At 43.7% G+C, this 12,801-nt stretch overlaps 1 protein-coding gene across 1 annotated transcript in view; it reads right to left on the bottom strand.

The window, feature by feature from the left end:
- LOC122541546 overlaps positions 1 to 12,801 on the bottom strand; it is a 47,773-nt gene that overhangs the window by 17,766 nt on the left and 17,206 nt on the right. Inside the window, exons 8-11 of the mRNA XM_043678374.1 lie at positions 4,275 to 5,066; positions 4,093 to 4,188; positions 3,766 to 3,999; positions 3,213 to 3,235 (exon numbers count right to left, since the gene is read on the bottom strand). Of these exons, the coding sequence (XP_043534309.1) occupies positions 3,213 to 3,235; positions 3,766 to 3,999; positions 4,093 to 4,188; positions 4,275 to 5,066 (1,145 nt within the window). The remainder of the gene's footprint in view (positions 1 to 3,212; positions 3,236 to 3,765; positions 4,000 to 4,092; positions 4,189 to 4,274; positions 5,067 to 12,801) is intronic.

The following is a 12,801-nucleotide window of genomic DNA, read 5'->3' as shown; positions in this document are numbered from 1 at the left end:
ACATATATTCCCGTCAGGGTGAAAGGGAGGTCTGGTAGGAATAGGGAATGCTGACTGACTAAAGAAATTGAGGGTTTGGTGAAGAAAAAGAAGGAAGCATACGTAATGTACAGACAGGATAGATCGAGCGAATCCTTAGAAGAGTCTGAAGAAAGTAAGAGTACACTTAAGAGGAAAATCAGGAGGGCAAAACGGGGACATGAGATAGCTTTGGCAAATAGAATTAAGGAGAATCCAAAGAGTTTTTACAAATATATTCAGGACAAAAGGGTAACTAGGGAGAGAATAGGGCCCCTCAAAAATCAGCAAGGCGGCCTTTGTGTGAAGCCACAGAAAATGGGGGAGATACTAAATGAATATTTTGCATCAGTATTTACTTAGAAAAGGATATGGAAGATATAGACTGTAGGGAAATAGATGGTGATATCTTGCAAAATGTCCAGATTACAGAGGAGGAAGTGTTGGATGTCCTGAAATGGTTAAAGGTGGATAAATCCCCAGGACCTGATCAGGTGTACCCAAGAACTCTGTGGGAACCTAGAGAAGTGATTGCTGGGCCTCTTGCTGAGATATTTGTATCATCAATAGTCACAGGTGAGGTGCGGGTAGACTGGAGGTTGGCAAACGTGGTGCCATTGTTTATGAAGGGCGGTAAAGACAAGCCAGGGAACTATAGACTGGTGAGCCTGACCTCGGTGATGGGCATGTTGTTGGACGGAATTCTGAGAGACAGGATGTACATGTATTTGGAAAGGCAAGGACTGATTCGGGATAGTCAACATGGCTTTGTGGGTGGGAAATCATGTCTCACAAACTTGATTGAGTTTTTTGAAGAAGTAACAAAGGAGATTGATGAGGGCAGAGCGGTAGATGTGATCTATACGGACTTCAGTAATACATTCAACAAGGTTCCCTATGGGAGACTGATTAGCAAAGTTAGATCACATAGAATACAGGGAGAACTAGCCATTTGGATACAGAACTGGCTCAAAGGTAGAAGACAGAGGACGGTGGTGGAGGGTTGTTTTTCAGACTGGAGGCCTATGACCAGTGGAGTGCCACAAGGATCGGCGCTGGGTCCTCTACTTTTTGTCATTTGCATAACTGATTTGGATACGAGTATAAGAGGTACAGTTAATAAGTTTGCAGATGACACCAAAATTGGAGGTGTAGTGGACAGCGAAGAGGGTTACCTCAGATTACAACAGGATCTGAACCAGATGGGCCAATGGGCTGAGAAGTGGCAGATAGAGTTTAATTCAGATAAATGCGAGGTGCTGCATTTTGGGAAAGCAAATCTTAGCTGGATTTATACACTTAATGGTACGGTCCTAGGGAGTGTTGCTGAACAAAGAGACCTTGGAGTGCAAGTTCATAGCTCCTTGAAAGTGGAGTCACAGGTAGACAGGATAGTGAAGAAGGCGTTTGGTATGCTTTCTTTTATTGGTCAGAGTATTGAGTACAGGAGTTGGGAGGTCATGTTGCGGCTCTACAGGACATTGGTTAGGCCACTGTTGGAATATTGCATGCAATTCTGGACTCCTTCCTATTGGAAAGATGTTGTGAAACTTGAAAGGGTTCAGAAAATATTTACAAGGATGTTGCCAGGGTTGGAGGATCTGAGCTACAGGGAGAGGCTGAACAAGCTGGGGCTGTTTTCCCTGGAGCGTTGGAGGCTGAGGGGTGACCTTATAGAGGTTTATAAAATTATGAGGGGCATGGATAGAATAAATAGACAAAGTATTTTCCCTGTAGTCGGGGAGTCTCAAACTAGAGGGCATAGGTTTAGGGTGAGCAGGGAAAGAAATAAAAGAGACCTAAGGGGCAACATTTTCACACAGAGGATGGTACGTGTATGGAATGAGCTGCTAGAGGATGTGGTGGAGGCTGGTATAATTGCAACATTTAAGAGGCATTTGGATGGGTATATGAATAGGAAGGGTTTGGAGGGACATGGGCCGGGTGTTGGCAGGTGGGACTAGATTGGGTTGGGATATCTGGTCGGCATGGATGGGTTGAATTGATGGGTCTGTTTCCATGCTGTACATCTCTATAACTCGATGACTCTATATAATCTCCCTATTGCAGATTCTCTGTGGGCCACACTTAAGAACAACAATTAACTTATTTGATTCTGTGCTGTGAACTTCGCTCAACAGTTCCCCCAAGATTAGTTGTGAATTTTACTGCTTGTTAATTTTCCCAGTTGCACTCCGATATCCAGCAATATGTGAATTCAAACAGCAAAGGCAGTGACTGTGCAGGTTCTCTCTCTCTTTCTTTCTCCTGCACTGTCCTTACCATGTGTTTCCTTTGTCTGCTCTTCTCCCTTTTAAAACTGCTGCTGTTTTGACTTTTTTTCCCCAAAGTTCCAAAACAATGCAACAGCATATAAAACAGTAATTGCTGCTCCTGGAATTCGAGGAAATCAACTCCAACACCTAAAATACCTCAAAAAAGGAGCAGCTGTTACAGCCAGAAATTTTTCCCATCCTGGATGTGAGGCATCTTTTTTTTCCACACAGAATTTATTGAGAATCTGAATTCACTGTCGCTAGTATTTGGAAGTGCTGGTGTTGGACTGGGGTGTACAAAGTTAAAAATCCCACAACACCAGGTTGTAGTCCAACAGGTTTATTTGGAGGCACTAGCTTTCAGAGTGCTGCTCCTTCATCAGGTGGTTGTGGAGTATAAGATCGTAGGACACAGAATTTACAGTAAAACTTTAGTGTGATGTAACTGAAATTATATACAGGTATTGAAAAAGACCTGGATTGTTTGTTAAGTTTCTCATCTTTTAAAATGGGCATGTTGGTTTCAGTTCTTTTCAGTTCTTTCACTGTCAGTAGGATGCAAGATACTGAGAAACCCTCAAAACATTTCACAAGCATTTGTGATGCCAAGGTGTACCAGTTGCCAACATGCCAACTCTTGGAAATAGGACGAGAAAAGGGAGGTGTTTGTTTTTGACTGACACAGACTCAATGGGCTGAAGGCCTCTTTTTGTCCTTTTAAATCTCTATTACTCTTTCTACTTAATTTCAGGTTTCTACTTAGTTTATTATATAATAAAGCTCCAGTATGAACCACAAACGGAGTTAAATAGCGCTTTAAAGTGGCGACAATAACCACGAAATACAGTAAACCCATAGTAACCTGTCACTGAGTTATTGAGCAAACTGTGCAGAGTTTCAGTAAAGAGCATGTCCTACCTTCTCTTCCGACAAGTTGCCTCCTGAAAGAAATGAATCACAAACAGTGAGGATGGCAGTAACAGATTTCAGGAGGAGACAGACAGGCTGCTGAAATGAGCAGACACAACACGGAAGTGTAACGTGATACATTTTGGAAGGAAGATTGAGGAGAGGGTAAAATAAACTGGAACTGACCATCAGTCCCGTTCACAGACACAGTGACTCTCACACTCCCACTGTACCAGACACACCCACACAGTCTCCACATGGAACTAGAACTGGATTCCAATGGGAGTTCCAGGAGGTAATTAAACTTGGGGAACATGGAGATAATTACAAAATTTGTATCAATCTCACAGCGTATTCTCAGGAGGATCTCGGTATGACTAAGAATCTGGAGACAGTGTGAGAGCGGTTTTTGTGCCGTGACAACATCAGAAGCATTCAACCAAAAACCCAATTTAATTTGCCTCCTGTCCATTTCGGGTGAGCAACATTGATGTAACATATTTCAGTTATTTTTGTAACCGGGTGACGTTTCACCGAACTGAACCGCAATATATTCCCTCACCTTCATAAATATCAGCTCGTCTTTTTGCCCCATCTGTTTCCACAACTTTGTGAGTTCCTCCTGAATAGAATTTAAATTCTCCTGAATCTCTCGAAGGTTTTTCTCCATTGGTTCTACAATCCTCTCCTCTTCTTCCCTGAGATCTCTGAGTAAACGCTGCTCTTTCTCAGTGAGAATCTGGTGCATTTTAGTGAACTCGGATGTGATGTGGGTCTGCAGACTGCTCGCCTGTTCCTACCAAATGAAATGTGAAACCTCATTAATGTCCCGCGATAAAGGGAACAAAACTAACCCAGATCCCAGAGAATCAGCACAGGGAGAGCTCACCCTCACTTCGGAAATCTTCCGTTTCTGGGTCAGTTCCGTTTGTAGAGCCCCCGATTTCTTCTTTGTGAGAAAATCTAAGGCAGATTTCAATTTATCCTGAAATTGGGAGATATCACAGCATGAAACTGTCAGACCTAGAAACTGTGAAACAATTCACAGCTTTTAAAACATTCCCCCTTTACCTTGTACATTTTAACCCCTTCTTTAATCGGGATGAAACGGTGCTCTCTGTGTTCCGCAGTGACACAAAACACACAGATCAATTTCTTGTCAGTTTGACAAAACAGTTTCAGATCTTCCTGATGTACCTCACAGTGAGGTTTACTTTCCTTCTCTTTCAGACCCAGCTTTAATTTTCGAGCCTCCTCGGCCAGATTCGCTAAGGCCCGATTTACCCTGAGGTTTCTTTCCGGAAATACCTCTCGACATTCCGGGCAGGAGTTTATCTCCTTCTTTTCCCAACTCTGGGTGATACAGGAGCGGCAGAAGTTGTGTCCACAATCCAGTATAACCGGATCGGTGAAGAAATCCAGACAAATGGGACAAATTGTCTCCTCGGTCAGTCTCAGGAGCTGCTGTGCGGTTGCCATGTTCACTCTCAGCACTTCCTGAATCCACCTGCTTTCAGTTTCAATGGGGAAGAATACATTCAGTTCAACGATCTGAGGAGAATTGTTCACGCATGACTCAGAACAATTATTCCAAACCAATTTTTGTGTTCTTGATATTTTCACAAGGAGGAGAAACTGACTTGGAAATGCAGTTGAACCTGACCGGGGAGTAGGGTGCAAGGGGTGGTTCCAGTAGAGGTGCGGCTCGACGGGAGACTGGCTCGGGCACTTTTGAAATACTGTGTTCAATTCTGGTCTCCGTGTTGTGGGAAAGCTGTTTATATTGCTCGGTGAGTTGAAAGGTTTGAGCTGTTGGAAGCGGCTAAATAGACTGTATCTATTTTTGTTGGAGCGTCTAACAACCTTTATAGGGGTTTATAAAATCATGAGGGAATGGATTGGGTGAAATCCCAATGTTAAGGGAAGTCCAAAACTAGAGGGCAGAGGTTTAAGGTGAGAGTGAAAAGATTTAAAAGGGACCTAAAGGGCAAATGATTAATGCTGAGGCTGGTGTGTGTATGGAATGAACTGCCAGAGAGAGTAATGGACACTTGTTCAATTATAACACTTAAAAAGAGCATCCAGATGGTTGCATTAATAAGAAGGGTTTGGAGGGTCATAGGCCAAATGCTGGCAAGAGGGATTAGATTAATTTAGGATATCTGGTCAGCATGGACAAACCACACCGAGGGATTTGTTTCCATCATGTACATCTTTGTGACTCTGACACTGTGACTCTGTGATTGTTAGCATCGAGAGATGGACAGATAGGGTGGAGGTAGAGCTGAGCAGGGAGCAGGTTTTTTTTCGCACTTTGCTGCAGACTGAAATGATGATGATGACAACCTTGCAGTGAATCCCTAAATAAGGCTCAGATCCACAACCTGGGTTTTGTGAATGAATACAACTGCTTGACTCCAACCTGAAATACTGGAGAGGGATTAAGTATTATCAGCATCACCAGAGAAGTGGGTATTCAACAAACTATTGGGGCTAATGGCGGATAAGTCCCTGGCCCTGATAGCTTGCTCACAACGATCCAAAAAGAGGATGTTTTAGAGATAATGGATGCTTTGTTTGTAATTTTATGAAAATCATTGGATTCAGGAGGAGTACCAGAGGAGGGATGGGGAATAAAGGCTGGCGTAGAGAGTGATGGCCTTATTTCATGGATTCATAAAACAAATTGGAAAAATGTCAATGTGCAACTTCATTTCAAAATAGAGCGGATGCAAATTGTGGGTAACTGTAGGCTACAGAAGGTACAGAAGCCTGAACACATGCACCAGCTGGTTTTGAAACAGTTTCTACCCTACTGTTGTTAGACCACCGAATGGACTCTCAAACTCTTAGCATTCGCTTGTACCTGTGTTTTTCTTTCTGCTGCTGTTTATCCATTATTTGCTTATCAATGCTATTTGACTATATGATTAGCCTGCATTGCTCACAAGACAAAGCTTTTCATTGTACCTTAGTACATATGACAATAAATTAAATTCAAATTAGCATTACATGTATTTTTGGAAAAGTATTGGAATCAATTATTAAGAAAGCAACAACAGAACATTTGGAAAATCATCATCTAACTTTATGAAGTTAGATGATGATTTCATAGTTTCATGGAATAGAAATTGTGTCTGACTAATTTATGAGGTAAAAACAATGACTACAGATGCTGGAAACCAGAATCTAGATTAGAGTGGTGCTGGAAAAGCACAGCAGTTCAGGCAGCATCCGAGGAGCAGTAAAAGTGACGTTTTGGGCAAAAGCCCTTCATCAAGAATACAGGCAGAGTGTCTGAAGAGTGGAGAGATAAATGAGAGGAGGGTAGGGGTGGGGAGAAAGTAGCACAGATGAAGGTGATAGGTCAGGGAGGAGGGTGGAGTGGATAGGTGAGAAAGAAGATAGGCAGGTAGGACAAGTCATGGGGACAGTGCTGAGCTGGAAGTTTGGAGCTGGGGTGAGATGGGGGAAGGCGAAATGAGGAAACTGTTGAAGTCCACATTGATGCTCTGGGGTTGAAGTGTTCCTAGGTGGAAGATGAGGCATTCTTCCTCCAGGCATCTGGTGGTGAGGGAGCGGCGGTGAAGGAGGCCCAGGACCTCCATGTCCTCGGCAGAGTGGGAGGGGGGGTTGAAACGTTGGGCCACAGGGCTCTGCTAGGAGGCGTCCAGTCTCCCCAATGTAGAGGAGACCACATTGGGAGCAGCAGATTCAATAAATGATATTGGTGGATGTGCAGGTAAAACCTTGGATGTGGAAGGCTCCTTTAGGGCCTTGGATGGAGGTGAGGAAGGAAGTGTGGGCACAGGTTTTGCAATTCCTGCAGTTGCAGGGGAAGGTGCCAGGATGGGAGGGTGGGTTGAAGGGAGGGGCGTGGACCTGACCAGGTAGTCATGGAGGGGACGGTCTTTGCAGAAGGTGGAAAAGGGTGGGGAGGGAAATATATCCCTGGTGGTGGGGTCTGTTTGGAGGTGGTGGAAAAGTCAGTGGATGATTTGGTTTATGCGAAGGTTGGTAGTGTGGAAGATGAGTACCAGGGGCATTCTGTCCTTGTTACGGTTGGAGGGGTGGGGTCTGAGGGCGGAGGTGCGGGATGTGGATGAGATGCATTGGAGGGCTTCTTTAACCATGTGGAAAGGGAAATTGTGGTCTCTAAAGAAGGAGGCTATCTGGTGTCTTCTGTGGTGGAACTGGTCCTCCTGGGAGCAGATACGGCGGAGGCGGAGGAATTGCAAATATGGAATGGCATTTTTGCAGAAGGTAGGGTGGGAAGAGGTGTAATCCAGGTAGCTTTGGGAGTTGGTGGGTTTGTAAAAAATGTCCGTATCAAGTTGGTCATCATTAATGGAGATGGAGAGGTCCAGGAAGGGGAGGGAGGTGTCAGAGATGGTCCAGGTAAATTTAAAGTCAGGGTGGAATGTGTTGGTGAAGTTGATGAATTGTTCAACCTCCTCGCGGGAGCACGAGGTGGCGCCAATGCAGTCATCAATGTAGCGGTGGAAGAGGTGGGGAGTGGCGTCGGTGTAATTACAGAAGATGGACTGTTCTACAAAGCCAACAAAGAGACAGGCATAGCTGGGGCCCATACGGGTGCCCACGGCTATCCCTTTGGTCTGGAAGAAGTGGGAGGATTCAAAGGAGAAATTGTTAAGGGTGAGGACCAGTTTGGCCAAACGAATGAGAGTGTCGGTGGAAGGCTAATGTTGGGGACGTCGGGAGAGGAAGAAACGGAGGGCTTGGAGGCCCTGGTCATGGTGGATGGAAGTGTAGAGGGACTGGATATCCATGGTGAAGATGAGGGGTTGGGGGCCGGGGAAATGGAAGTCTTGGAGGAGGTGAAGGGTGTTGGTGGTGTCTCCAATGTATGTGGGGAGTTCCTGGATGAGGGGGGATAGGACAATGTCAAGGTAGGTAGAAATGGGTTCAGTGGGGCAGGAGTATGCTGAGACAATGGGTTGGCCAGGGTGGTCAGGCTTGTGGATCTTGGGAAGGAGGTAAAACCGGGCAGTGCAGGGTTCCTGGACTATGAGATTGGAAGCTGTAGGTGGGAGATCACCTGAGGTGATAAGGTTCTGTATGGTCTGGGAGATGGTGGACTAATTTATGAAGAATGGATAGACTGAAACCAATAGAGGTTGTATTTGGATATCCAGAAGACATTTGATATGATACCTTACAAAAGATTGTCATAAGATAAGAGATCATGTTGTTGGAAGTTGTGTATTGGTTTGGATAGAGAATTGGCTCGTAGGCAGGAAACAGTGAGTGGTGATAAGGGGTTCTTCTCGTGACCTGTGATCAGTGGATTCCACCAGGATCAATGTTGAGAATGCAACTGTTTATGATGTACATTAATGACTTAGAAGAGAGAGTGTACTGGACCCAAATATCCAGGTTTCACAAAATTAGATGAATAGGCAGATTGCTGGAAGGATACAAACAACTTACAGAGAAGTATTGATATCTTAACTAAGTGAACAAGAAGTTAACACATGTAAAATGATGTGGGAAATTATTGTTCATTTTTGAAGGAAGAACAGGATTGTTTTTAAGTGGAGAAAAAACACAGAAAGGGATGTGAGGATGTTTGTACACACAGGGAAAGCTAGCAGACAGGTACAGCAGGTAGTCAGGAAGGTTAATGGAAGTTGGACCTTACTTCAAGGCTTTGAATTTTATGGGTAGAGAAGTCTCAGTACATCTGGTGCTGTTGAGATGTCGTCTGGAATACTGTGAACAGTTGAAGAATGAGAAGTGTTTCCTTGAAACATAAAGTATTCTTAAGGGGCTTGACAGGGCAAATGCTGTTTTCCCTCGTGGGGGAGTCCAGAACTAATGGGCATATTGTCAGAATGACGTTAGTGCCATTTAAGGCTGAGATGAGGAGGAATGTTTTCTCTCAGAGGATTATGAGTCTTTGGAACTCATTACCATAAAGAACTGGGGAGGGTAGGGGGCAGAGTCTTTGTGTTCATTTAAAGCTAAGATAGATAGATGTTTAATGTATCAGGGAATCAAGTGTTATGAGTAAAATGTAAGAAAGTGGAGTTGAGGAATGTTGTATCAGTTATTTTAGTATTGAATGGAGGATCAGGCTTGAGGGTCTGAATGACCTACACCTGTTCCTACTTCCTATTGTCTTACTGAGGTGATAGGAGGAGGAAGGGGTTCAGATTCCTGGGGCATTGGGATGAGTGATGAGGGAGATGACCGCAGTAAAACTAAACATGCTACATGTGGGAAGGATTAGAACTGATGTCCTCAGGCAATAATTGCAAAAGTAGTCTGGGAAGCTTTCAATGCAACTTGCAAGGAGATGGGAACCTTTGCACAGAGACAAAAGAAGGAGAATCAATGACAAGGACAAAAGACAGAAAGGGGAATATGAAAAGCGATGGGCAAACAAATCAAAAGCCAGGAACCACAGGGCCACAGTGAAGCATTGTGGAATCAGGTCACGTAATGTCATAAATCCAAGCATTAAGACTTTCTGTGTTAACGTACAAAGCATTTACAATAAACTGGAAGATCACTGATACAAATCTGAAATGGTCAGAAATATGGAGTCATGGCTGCAATGGAACCAGGTGTGGCAAGAGAATATCCAACAGTATTCAGTGCTTAAGAAGGACTCAACTTAAGAAAATGTTGATGGAATTGTATTTCTGGTTAAGAGGAAATTAATGCAATGGATAGGAAGATTATTACCTCTGATGTGCAATCTGTATGGACAAAGCTCAGAAATACCAAGGGATAAATAAACATTCATAGGGGTTATATGTAGATCCCCAAAAGGGGGGAGATGTTGGGAATGGCATTTAACAGAAATTATGGATACAGGCAGGAAAGGAGCAGTAATTATGGGTGGCATCAGCCTGCATATAGCTCAGTCAGCTCAATAACTATAAAGTAGAGAAGGAATTCTTGGAGTATATATGGGATAGTTTATGGATAAATATATTGAGGAAATGAGAGAACAGTTCATCCTAGACTGGGCATTGAGAAATCAAGACCCTTTGGGAATCAGTGATCAAAATATGATAGAAGTCTACATCAATATGGAAAGACACATCATTGATTCCGAGAGTAGATTTTTTTTTTGAGACACCACGATCAAGAATTTTGTATGAATACACTCACAGCAAAATATCTTATTAGCCATCTAACATCAATGAGAGGTTTAAATGCCACTGTATCACACTCTTTGGGAAAATCATCAATTGTCTTTTTTATCAGTTGACCTGCCTAACAATGTATACACTCTTCTTCGAAGCATTTCAATTTTATTTGTATAATTAAATCAGAAGTCACATGACAACAGGTTATAGTCCAAAAAGTTTATTTGAAAATATTAACTCTCAGAGCTCTGCTCCTTTATCAGGTACTAGAAAGAGCAGCGCTCCCAAAGCTAGTGTTTTCAAATAAATCCATTTGACGTTAGTATATGGGCGGGTTCTGTATTCTCTCTGTGTGACGGTGCAAATGTACAGCCTACATACAACATTAGTCACCTCTCATTCTTCTACATTCCAATTAGCACAGGCTCATACTTTCAATCTCTCTTCAAAAACAGTCCTTTCAAACCTGCTATCAGCCAAATGAGCCTTCCTTGGCCTGTCTTCCATGCCAGTAAATCTTACCTTACATAAAGAGTCCAAAACTGTTCAGACTATTCCAGCTGTGGTCTGATTTTTAATATGGTTTGTGTGTGAATAAACTTTCTGAGGAAGTGGAAGAGGATGTGAGCACGTTTACAACATTTCAAAGACACTTAGATAAGTTCAAGAACTCAGGAAAGGTTTGCAGGCATATGGGCCATGAGCAGGCAGATGGGACTAATTTAGTTCAGGATCATGTTTGGCATCGACTAGTTGGTCTGAAGTGTCTGTTTCTATGCTGTATGAATCTGTGACAGAACTATCCCATAAGATCTTTGAAGAAAATGCAATATTCCATTTGGCTTCGCGAACACCCATGGAAATTGATGCCAGTATTCTATGATAGATGAATGCAGATTCCTAAATCCCTTTGTCCAGTAGCTCTCAGGAACAATGTGCAAGCTTTAGAGGATATCCAGAGGATTGATAAGAATGCTTCTGAGGATGAAAGGCCTGCCATATGAGAAGTGGTTGAAGACTCTGGATCTGTACTTGTTGGGGCCATCAAATTGAAACTTACAGAATACAGAGGAACCATGATTATCTGGCATCCAAATATCCGAATATTGGATTTTCTGGCAAGATGGCAAGGTCCCAATGCTTGGCTAAACTATGTTATCTGGCATCGATTATCCAGAATTTGATTAACCAAACAAAATACTGCCTGCCTGTGTCCTTCGGATAAGCAAGGTTCCTCTGTCCTAAGAGCTGTGGATAGAGTGTACTTGGAGATGATTCTTCCACGAGCAGGAGAAACTTAGTCAGGAGGGTACAGCCTCAGAGTGAAGGGATGATACTTTTGAACTCAGATGACAAGGAATTTTTCAGCCAGAGGTGGTTAGACCAAGTCACTGAATGTATTTAGGACAGATTCTAAGACAGGTTCTTGATCAAGGGTTTGGGGAGAAGGTAGGAAAAAGGTGTTGAGAGACAAATGAGCCATGATCAAATGGCAGAGCGAATTTGACTAGCTGAAAGACCAAATTCTGCTTCGATCTCTTATTGCCTCATGCCTCCTGTCACCTCTGTCCTATTTCTTCGTGATTGGCAGAACAGACTCAAGGAGCAAAATGGCCTGCTCCTACTGATTCACACATTTCCAGCTTCACTTCATTGAACTCTTGAGGCTGGGCAGACCCTTCATTGAGCTGTACTGGAGGGTTGCCTAGCTTTCCAGCAGTGAGAGACACGAGGCAGCCAAGCTGTTCCAACCTCATTGCATTTGATGCTTCTACACAACTGCATGACTGAGATTAAGAGTCAACACAGGGACATTTAAGTAAGTCATATTGGTTTGGTGGTACACTGCATATTGTGTAAAGAACTGCCAAATTGTTTAGCTGCAAGAGAAATAAACACATTCTTTCTGTGGTTTCTTTTAAACATGTTGTTGTACCTCTCATTGAGTAGTGGATGAAGGTGGTGGTGTGGGCCTGGAAATCAGTGAGGCCGTGTAGGCAGCTGGTGATGGCAGCAGCGATGTGGGAGCGAGATGAACACAGCTCCACTCAGCGTGCAAGAGAAATAAACACATTCTTTCTGTGGTTTCTTTTAAACATGTTGTTGTACCTCTCATTGAGTAGTGGATGAAGGTGGTGGTGTCGGCCTGGAAATCAGTGAGGCCGTGTAGGCAGCTGGTGATGGCAGCAGCGATGCGGGAGCGAGATGAACACAGCTCCACTCAGCGCTAGGTCTCCCGGTGAGCATGGATCAGGTTCCAGGTTTAATCCTCAGGTCTGGGCTCACAGGCTGAGCTGAGGCTTCAGGTCCGTAGCTAGAGCCTGGATTAGTGGTGCTGGAAGAGCACAGCAGTTCAGGCAGCATCAGAGGAGCAGTAAAATCGACGTTTCGGGCAAAAGCCCTTTAACAGGAATACAGGCAGAGAGCCTGAAGGGTGGAGAGATAAGTGAGAGGAGGGTGGGGGTGGGGAGAAAGTA

Source organism: Chiloscyllium plagiosum, chromosome 37 (assembly GCF_004010195.1).
Source record: "Chiloscyllium plagiosum isolate BGI_BamShark_2017 chromosome 37, ASM401019v2, whole genome shotgun sequence".
NCBI classification, from domain to species: domain Eukaryota; kingdom Metazoa; phylum Chordata; class Chondrichthyes; order Orectolobiformes; family Hemiscylliidae; genus Chiloscyllium; species Chiloscyllium plagiosum.
The sequence above is the reverse complement of the archived record's forward strand: the minus strand, read 5'-3'. Positions and strand labels throughout refer to the sequence as shown.